Below are 10,351 nucleotides of genomic sequence, written 5' to 3'. Positions count from 1 at the left end.
ACACAGGACCTACTGGGCATGGGACTCTTTTTAACAGCTGCCTTTTGTGACTGAGCAGTGGCAAGAGTGTTATGATCCTCATTAGCTTAAGGCTTATTCACACTGCAGGTGTTTTTTTTTTTTTTTTACATCTTTATTGGAGTATAATTGCTTTACAATGGTGTGTTAGTTTCTGCTTTATAACAAAGTGAAGCAGTTATACATATGTTCCCATATCTCTTGCATCTCCCACCCTCCCTATCCCACCCCTCTAGGTGATCACAGTGTACCGAGCTGATCTCCCTGTGCTATGCGGCTGCTTCCCACTAGCTATCTATTTTACGTTTGGTAGTGTATATATGTCCATGCCACTCTCTCACTTTGTCACTGCAGGTGTTTTTTAAATGTCCACCATGTAGTGCTATCCAAAGCAATGGAGATAATATGTGAAAAGAGCAACAAAGTCCCTACCCTCCTAGAACTTACATTCTTGTGAGGGAGGAGGAATAAACACATAAAATAATTTTAGACAGTCATTAGCAGACGAAAATAAAAGTGTGTTATAGAGAATGCTTGGGCATGGGGAAATCCTTTAGCGGGTGAGAGATGTCAAGAAAAGTCTCTTTAAGAAGATGACATTTGAGCTTAGATCAAATGATAAGGAGTTATATTAGTTTTCTACTGCTGCCGTAACAAATTACTACAGTGCCTTAAAACCACAAATTTGTTATCTTATAGATTTTGTGCTCAGAAGTCCAAAGTGGGACTTACTGGGTTAAAAGCTAGGTGTTGGTATAGCTGCATTACTTCTAGAGGCTCTAGAGGAGAATCAGTTTCCTGGACTTTTCCGAATTTTAGGGGCTACCCACGTTCCTTAACTCGTATTCCCTTATCTTCATCTTCAAAAGTAGCAACATCTCACATTGGATCTCACTGACTCTTCTGCCCCGCTCTCTGCCTGCCTTCTGCCTGCCCCTTCTACTTAGAAGGACACTTGTGATTACATTGGGCCTACCTGGATAATCCAGGATTATCTCCCCACCTCAAAGTCAGCTGTTTAGCAACCTTAGTTCCATTTTATTGCTCCATGCTGTGAAACCTAACATACTCTGTTTCTGGGAATTAGGATGTGAACATATTGGAGGTGAGAGGTGGGGGCAGGGGCGACCATGGGGAGATATGGGGGAAAATATTCCAAAGAGGGAATAGCGAGAGTAAAGGCCTCCATGTACTAAGCAAGCCTTGTCCTCTGGGAGTGTTTCCAGTCTCTCACTTTCTATATCTCTGATGCAAATACACTGGATCGGAAGCCAGGCAGTGAGTTAACCTTAAGATTTGCTGTTTAACTGTTTTGAGCTCACTATCTGGTATATGGACATCTCCAGTGTCCTGTACGTTTCACAGGATCTCCAGCCACGGAATATCTACCTACTGCCTACCACAAATGCCTAATATATTACCTTTAGGGATTCCTTTAAACTCTTATTAATCAAGAATCTTCTAGTAAAATGGAAAAATAATATGATAGATGATCATTGCTAAACTTAGTCCTCAATGTCTAACCAAAGGTCAGTGGAGATGGCCTAGGATGGATATTGGCATTGCAGCTGGAGCACAGTGATGCTGAGGCACCAGGAGTGGAGTGATATCACCTACTGGGTGTCTGAGGTCACCCCTGCCTGCCTTCCCCAACATCATTCAGCTTGCATTGTCTGGCTGGCCACAGCTGTTACGCAGTATGGTACTCGGTTCAAGAGTGGCCCCTTTCCATTATTTATTTTCAAAAACGATTAATTTCCATTTCAAAAATATCCTCCCATTCACTTAAGGTAAGGAGCATTTCTCCTTTGGCATTCTCCCCCTGCCTACGTTAGCGGAGGAGGGCTGTAGCCTTGACAGCAGCCTGACTCACTAACGGCACCGATGAGATGCCTCATCTCCACCTCCACTGCCCCTTGGGGACAGTGTGTGTGGGAGGTCTTCACGACTCACTAAAAGTCTCTCAGAACACAGATCCTTCCCTGTCATCATTTTCATCATTTATGTTCTCTCAGCGCTCAGCAAAGAGAAGTAGCTCTCTTTGTTCCCCCTCCCTGCATTTGCTCCTAGAGTGATAGAAAACAACCAATATTATGTTTGTCTGTGGACTTTATCAGGACAGGGATGTTTGGTAGAACAGGAAATGAAGTATTTTGCTGTTTCATGGTAGAGAGCCCATCTTCAGTATGCAGGGCTGAATGGGTGCCTGGAGAAATGTGAAAACCCTGTACATGGCTCTGATATTTCTGTGTGCAGACAGGTAATGGTTTCAACAGAAAGTCTGTGCTCCAGTGAGAGCCTCTTTCTTGAGCTTTGGGAGCCTCCCTCCAGGACGCATTCTGAGGGCTGCATGCCGTTCCTGGATGGCTGCTCCCCTGGCCTGAGCCCTGGGTGCTCTCCCAACCCCCCACCCCAGCACACAGCGATGCAATCAGCAATCAGCACAAGGTGCCTCCGTGGCACATTTCATTATGTCACTCACAGTTGCATTTCATCAGAATGGAAGGGAGTGAGAGTCAAGGAAGTGCCTAGCCGAGCCATATTGAAGCCCGAGGCAAAAGAAAAAAATCAACAATACTGATGTTGGCTCATTAAAAATTTGATATTTTGTTCATCATGGATTTTTTTGCATTAATTTTGAATTTAAAGTGTTACATTAGAATATTATCTTGATTACTAAGCATTTTGGTGTCCCCTCATTTTGCTCCCAAGGTTAGTGCCTCACATGCCTCACCGGAGCCCCAGCTTTGAGATGTAGGGAACATAACTGATGATTTTGATGACAAAGTGGTATGTAGGAACTGGGTTTGTGCACTTGGATTTTCCTGACGCTCCTAGGAGCCAGGTACTGAGGTGAAGCTGGTGGAGCGTGGCACCTCTGCATGGGATTTGAGGAGCCTTATGAAAGTCTCCCTTTGACCACTACAAAAAAGTCCCCACCTTGCCTGAAGTTCAATCTTTATCAATTTAATTTATATGAGTTAAACATTCCCCCAAAGAGGCTAAGTTGGAAAATGTAAACCCTGATGGCAGCAAAGTGATAGAAAGTTCCTAAAACTGCGCTTACACGTGAATGTGTTTATTCCAGCATTTTCTTAGAGGCAGGACAGAATGGGAGGCGTGCTGACACTGATTTGCTGGAGTTATTGGCATGGTCATGTTGATGGTGGTAGGTGTGGGGACTTAGAAAGGGGTACAGAAAGAAAAACAGAGGTTTTCAATGAGAAACTTCTTTCCCTTCACAATTTTCCAAAGGCTGCAGACAGATCACACTTCTCCCAGGAGTCATTCCTGCCGTTTCCTGGGGATGCTCGGCCAACCACCCTCTGCCACTGCCTCTCCTCCAGCACCCTACTGGTCCATCGTCTAATCTTGACATCTTTTGTTTCTTTTCTTGTATTTAAAGAGATTAGAAGTCTAAAGTGGATGAACACTTAGTCACCATCTTGTTGAAGACCCTCTTCCAAACGTGGTATCTGAGACTCAGTGGAAATGTAATTCTCTGTCCAGGGTCACACAAGGCAGCACCAGTGGAACCAGAAGTCTGGGCTCTGGACTTGCCACATGTTTCTTCAGTCATTCATCATAGAATTATTGAACACCTACTAGACTAGATGCTGGAGATGTAATGGTGAGCAAAACCAGTCATGGTCCCCACTTTCCTGGGATTTACAGTCTACTGGGGGATGTGTACATAAATAATCACAAGTAGATATATCATTACAAATAGTTAAGTTTTCTACCGGTATCAGTGTTATACCATTTTGATGGAAATGTAGAAACCATGCTACATTTGGGCATCTTTGCCCTTCTCTCTCTTTAAATATTGGATTGGCCAAAAAGTTCATTCGGGTTTTTCTGTAATGTGAAATGCCTGAACGAACTTTTTGGCCAACCCTAAATATAGTTTTAGGTGTTTCCCCTATATGCATTGCACACCATGTCAGATGGTGTAATAATTTTTGCTTCAACCATCAATTTTGCCCATTCTGATGTTTTTTTTCCTGAAGTTCCAGACTTTCTTCTTTTGTTTCCTTCTCTGATTAGAGAACTTCCTTAAGCCATTTTTAAAAAATTATTTCTTATTGGAGTATAGTTGCCTTACAATGTTGTGTTGGTTTCTGCTGTACAACCAAGTGAAGCAGCTATACGTATACATATACCTTGGGCCATTTTTAAGAGTAGATTTACTGGCACAGATTTCCTAGTTTTCCTTCATTTGAGAATGTTTTTATTTCCCCTTTCATTTCTGAAGGATATTATCTCCAGATATGCAATTCACAGTTGACAGTTTTTTCTCTCAATTAAAAAAAATAGTTAAGTTTTCTGATGTAAAGAAACAGTTTTATAAGCCTGTATAACACAGGAAATGGGATCAGTGTTGGAGGTCAGAAATTGCTGCCTGGGGCACAGAACTAGCTTATACCCAGGGACTTGTCTTCTCCACAGTCATGTTGACTGCAAGGTTTACTGTTCTTCTCAAGCAACTGGACTTCTGTGGGACTTTGAGCACCAAGTAGGAAGAGAAGGGAAAGTGGATGTGACAAATCCATTCTTTAAGTTGTGAATATCGCTCAGAGAGCCACTTCAGTCCTAATTTGAAGCCTTTTTACTCTTGCTCTGCAAAAGATTTTGATAAACATTCTTATACTGTGCTTCTAAAAAGGGTAACTTTGAAGAAGCAAAGTAAACAGCAGGTTAAATTGAACATGCTCATTAAAGAACATTAAAGTTATTTTAAGAAGATTCTAACTTAAGTGTGCAGGGGAAATGTGTGGTGTATTTTTGGAAGATTTGGCTAAGTTTTTTTTTTTTTTTAAATCAAGAGTTTGGTTGCCATTTAGTAAACATTGTCAGGGCTTCTCTGGTGGTCCAATGGTTAAGACTGTGCTTCCACTGCAGGGGGCACGGGTTCGATCCCTGGTTGGGGAACAAAGATCCCACATGCCGTGAGGTGCGGCCAAAATAAATAAATAAACAAAAGCTTATTTAAAAAGCATTGTCAGATATGTTATCACTAAAAGATCTCACAATCAAAAAACTTATAAGGACAAAACATGTCTGTGAAAACTAAGTTAGTTTGAATCCATGATGGATGTAATACCCCTTGGCAAGGTTGGCTGACAGGGTCCTGATTTGCTACCAGATAAGCCAATGAGACATGAGTTATATTTATTGAACATGGAATCAAATATTAAAAAGATGCACACTAGATAACTACAATGATTTTATTCTGCATTGAGCTTTAGTTTATTTCAAGGAAAAGAGTGTTTTCAATATCAAGAAGCATGTGTATATATGTGTCTTCCATGCTATTTTTTCTGCAAGTTGCTTTCACTGCAAATTAGAGAAGTAGAGTTCAGCTGCTAACATGTATCTACTATAGTTGCCTTCAAGTTATATGGGGAAACTGAGGCTCAGAGAGGGTCTGGCCCATGGTGACATAGTTAGCAGAGGACAAACACAATATTTGAACCCAACTCTATGCTCTGAATCCAGATGTACATAACATTGTAAGGAATACTTCCAAAGGGTAGAGTCTTGCCTTTCAAACTCAAAAACTAGAAGATCACAATTATAACTTCAGGGAACAGCGTTTTAAGTGAAGAGGTTCTATATTTCCTGGCAGATGATCTTAGTGTCACCAGGAGACACTGGAAAAATAAAAATAAACCCAAGTTAGAGGGATTTCAGTTATTGAGACTCTCTGTTCTATATCCAGCCACTACAGATTTTTTTTATGATACATGCCCAGGGAGGGTTAGAGTGTGACCCGCACCCCTGCAATAATACCCAGCCACCAGCCATGCCATTCAAAGTACTAGGGCGGTCACCTTCCTGGAGTCATTTCACTCTTCAGGCCTGCAGGTCCCTGTGGTGGTGGCCAAAGGCTTTGGAGCCCACGTTGGTGGGCATGTAGTTCCTCTTAATCATGCTCCCAGATCTGCTTAGCCAGCCCGCCATCTTATGGGTCACGCAAGTGGCAGTGTTGCACGAACTCTTCTGGGCAGTGATGCTGATTTGTAGGATGGAGAAAATGAGAAGGCCTGTCAGTGAGAGGTTGAGGGCAGATGCTGCCCTATGGGATCATCAGTGGAAAATTACTACTCTGAGAGGCACCAGTGAACCTTAAATGTTTCTGCTAAATACAATCATCACAGCAGAAAATCAAAAGGTTTTAGGGAAAATGCCACAATCACTCCCTGTAGACATTTTCAGGGGTGTCAGAAGACCAAAGATGTCTCCGGGTTAATGTTCTTGGAACACAGAACTGTAACAGCCAATCTTTCATGTGTAAATTAAACACCAACCAAGGCTTATGAGATGAGAGAGAGATTTATGGCACTATACCCAATCTCATTCTTAAGTATACCCCTTCCTGGTAAGCTGGGGGAAGGGTAAGCCATGTTCTGGGAGGGGTGCAGAGATTTACCTGAAGCTCTCTTCCTCATGCTCCAGCTCACTGGCCTTCATCTGCACATAATACTTCACCATTGCAGCCAGTAGGAGGCGCGATTCCTCCTCAGTGAGTGTAGCAGGTACAAAGCCACTTTCCAAGGCCGACCTAGGGAAGGGAAGGAAGCCCAACTCATGCTCTGAGCCCCTGCCTACCCGCACACCCCAGGATAAGCAGCCAGCTTTCTTGGTTTCTGGGGCTTCCACTGAGGATGTGGCCAACCCAATTCTCTCTCTCTTTTTAATTTCTTTTTTTAAGGTTTTAAAAATAACATTTATTTCTTAAAGGTTAACATGTGCAGGGCTTCCCTGGCGGCGCAGAGGTTGAGAGTCCGCCTGCCAATGCAGGGGACACGGGTTCGTGCCCTGGTCCGGGAAGATCCCACATGCCGCAGAGCGGCTAGGCCCGTGAGCCATGGCCGCTGAGCCTGCGCGTCCGGAGCCTGTGCTCCGCAACGGGAGAGGCCACAACAGTGAGAAAAAGTTAAAATGTGCATAATAAGAAACCAAAAAACACAAGAAACAAAAAACAAAGTCATCCATCATCACAAGCAGTATACTGATGTGTCCTTCTAGATCTCATTTGTGTATTTACACAATTAAGCATCCATTTTTATGTAACTAAGATCATACAGTTATGTATCATGCTTGTTCACACATCATTTCAAAGTCCCAAAGCTATGAGTATTTTGATAACCAAGAATACACTACACCAACTCAATCTGGAAGGAGAAAAATGTAATCCTGCCTTTCTTGGTGACAAAAATTTCAGAAAAGACAAAAATGGCAACAGGCCTCTAGACAAAGATATTGGCAAAGTTATGATTAAAATACTACATTCCCTTAATGTTCAATTAAAAATGAGACATAAAGCAACAGAGTACACAAAGTATAATGCTTTTAAGAGGATTCATTATCCAATCTAAACTATTAAAGTGTTAGCAAGGAGGTATGTTTCCATTGAATTACTTAACAATATATTCCTATAGTACAGCCAAGAGATGCACACACATCAATGGTTATCATCAAAATATAAATATGAACATGTCCACATACATCCCTCCCTTTATACTTCCTTCTGCCCCTCTGCTGCCAACCTAATGAACACGTCCTGACATACATTTCTCAGAGACGGTTTAACAATTCCATGTCCAAGATGCTGCTTTTTCATGAATTATAACAAACATATTTACAAGTTGGTTAATTCACTAGCTCTACTTTTTACCATATATTGTCACTTCAGGACATCTAAAAAAGCCTAGATGTTGCAAAATAATGAATGAACCTTGTCTATAATAAACATTGGTACTTTACAAAAATGCACATATAGACCTATGTTTATAACCTAAAATTGTTTTCTATACGGAGATATTAGCCAAGAGCCCTTTCCCTTCACCCTTCCTCTTACCCCTTCTCCAGCATTTCAACGACTAAGTACAAGACTACATCTAGCTCCAAGATGTGGATTAACATAGACACTCCCAGAAGATATAGCCCTTCCTAAAAACCAAAAAAAGGGCATTTATTAAGGGATTATTTTACTACTCTATTTTTAATATACTTTGGGCATTAGGACTTTCTTATTCTTTAATACACAGCAATATTAACTAAAACACACAAATAGAACAAGGGTTAGACAATCTGAACTTGTCTAAAGACTCATGGGCACAGATCCCTTCTCTGCACTTCCTTCCCTGTCCCCTCTTCCCTCCCCAACTACCCAATGAACAGTCAGCCTACTCTCCAAGACTCAAGTTTAACAATTCCACTCCCCAAATATAACCATTCCTATGAATTAACAGAAAAAAATATGTAAAATGTATTACTTTAACCCTCTACTTTCAACATATGTTGTGCACTTTTACACATCTAGAAAGACTAGATGATTCAAATAAGGATTTCAGTATCTATACACATAGTAGCAATGAATAAACTGCACACAAAGGCTTTAATCTCAAAGTGTCTTCTAAACAGGAAAACTCTGTCCTAGAACCCTTCCCCTTTTCATCTCTATCAACCCAGCCCAGTTCTCAATGGACAGGGCATGAGGCATGTATCCATCCAAAAATGCCACTTCACCAGGATTTAGGTTCTGGTGTGACCTAAAAGAAGTGGTTTGCTCCAAGTGGATTATATAGACTTGTGAAAGGTGATGGTTAGATTTTCAAGAATTTTATGAGCTTAGTGTAAATACAGCCATTATTAAAAATTAAATGATAATGATTTGAATCCGAAAATGATTTCAGTTTAATATAATTTGAATAAAGGTGAGAAATTAGATGAAACATCACATAGATATAATAACAAACTTATTGGGAAAGTAATTAGCAGATTAGGATGCAATTCATTGATCAAATTATGGTAAAAGTAGTAAACAGGTTTGCTAAAGATAGAAATGTTTGGTAACAATCAACAAAAGCATGCTGTGAGGTTCAATGAGTTACAGTATATGAAATTTACAAGGAGTATCCTGTATCTTATGTGTGTTTGTAAACTGTGTGACACACATCTTTGTATCACAAAAAATTTATGATAAACTTATATACATGTTTACATTCATACATTACCCGCCCCCCCATAAGAGCCAGATTCATCACAGCACAACTTACAACACAGAATTATAAGATTGGGAGTTGGAAGTGCTCCTGGCAGGGCTGTCTCACCTGAATGGCGCTGAGTGGACCATGCCTGCCTGGTACAAGACTAGGATGCTGAGGACCAGGAAGGGGGGGAACTTCCAGAAGACCATGACGACTCTCTGCAAGGGAAGAATAACATCAGCACCTGGAGAATAACAACTTCCATGAGCCCACAGACCCAGGCTCTGCTCCTGCCTCTGCCCCTAACTCCCTTGCCTTCTGGTTTCATGCTAGTCATGTCAATCCAATTCACCATCATTTCCTGCTCAGCAAAATGGACTGCTGGAAGATCCAGTAAGGCTGTGGCATGCTTGGTTTAGCAAAGAAACCTAGTGGGACAACTGGGTGAGGAGGTCTTAGTCTATAGCCCCCACCCCATCACTCCACTCACTCTCACATACAACCTGTTGGCCAGGTCTCCTGGAGGACAGAGTCCGAGTACCTGTCACCACAGCTTTTCCCACTGTGCAACCCAGAGCTGTCCTCCTGGTGCCGGGCTTTTGCACATACATGGAGGGAGGAGGGGATTACCGAGGACAAATTTCTGCCGTTGGAATCCCTGAGAAACTGAAGAACTACATTCTACTGCTCAGCTGCTCCACACTTTGGTAGAGAGTGCCCTGTAAGAATCAAGCTGGAAGGGTCTCAAATTGGAACCCAGGACTTAAACTGGGAAAAAAGTTCCCAGAACCCACAACGGGGGCTTGCGTTTAAAGGCTGCCTGCCCCTCAGTCACTGCACCTATTTGCCTCCCGCTTGCGCTGGCCCAGGTTCTGAAGCATTTCCCGCGGTCCGCTAGGCACAAGACGTGATCCGTGAGAGCACCATCTGCACAAAACTATTCCTGCGTCCAGATCTGCTTGCAGTGCCAGGGGAGCTCCAGCATCCCAAACTGACCTAAGCACGTGTGCTTCGGGAAAGGAAACTGGAGCCCGCCTCAGCGCGGGGAGAGTGAAGCAGGGAGTGCGTGAACTGAGACCATCCAGTGTTACCTGTGGAAGACGCCTGGGATGCATTGCAGAGTAATGCAGGTTGTGTGAGATGACCTAGACAGAAGTGGACAGAGCCTTTGAGACTGGAAGAGATCAGCTAAGAAAAAGTAATGGAGAGAGAGAAGGAAGAGAGGGGAGAGAGAGAAAAACAGAATCCCAGCTAAGCAGGAATCTCCGGGCTTACCTGGCAGCAGGAGCCAGGTGGCTTGGAGCAGAGGAGGGAGCAGTGGCAGTAGCTTTGGCTTC

General features: G+C 42.5%; 1 protein-coding gene across 1 annotated transcript; it reads right to left on the bottom strand.

The window, feature by feature from the left end:
- Window positions 1-5,874: 5,874 nt before the first annotated feature.
- Window positions 5,875-9,223, bottom strand: LOC307190034 (calcitonin receptor-stimulating peptide 2-like; the record flags this gene model as incomplete). Its single annotated transcript, XM_079928786.1, has 3 exons — window positions 5,875-6,034; window positions 6,452-6,583; window positions 9,138-9,223. 3 exons carry the CDS (start codon window positions 9,221-9,223, stop codon window positions 5,875-5,877), a joined length of 378 nt encoding a protein of 125 aa, XP_079784912.1.
- Between the last annotated feature and the right edge of the window lie 1,128 nt (window positions 9,224-10,351).

This window comes from Stenella coeruleoalba (genome assembly GCF_951394435.1).
Source record: "Stenella coeruleoalba genome assembly, chromosome: 8".
NCBI classification, from domain to species: Eukaryota; Metazoa; Chordata; class Mammalia; order Artiodactyla; family Delphinidae; genus Stenella; species Stenella coeruleoalba.
Note: the sequence above shows the minus strand (reverse complement) of the source record. Positions and strands in the feature narration are given on the sequence as shown.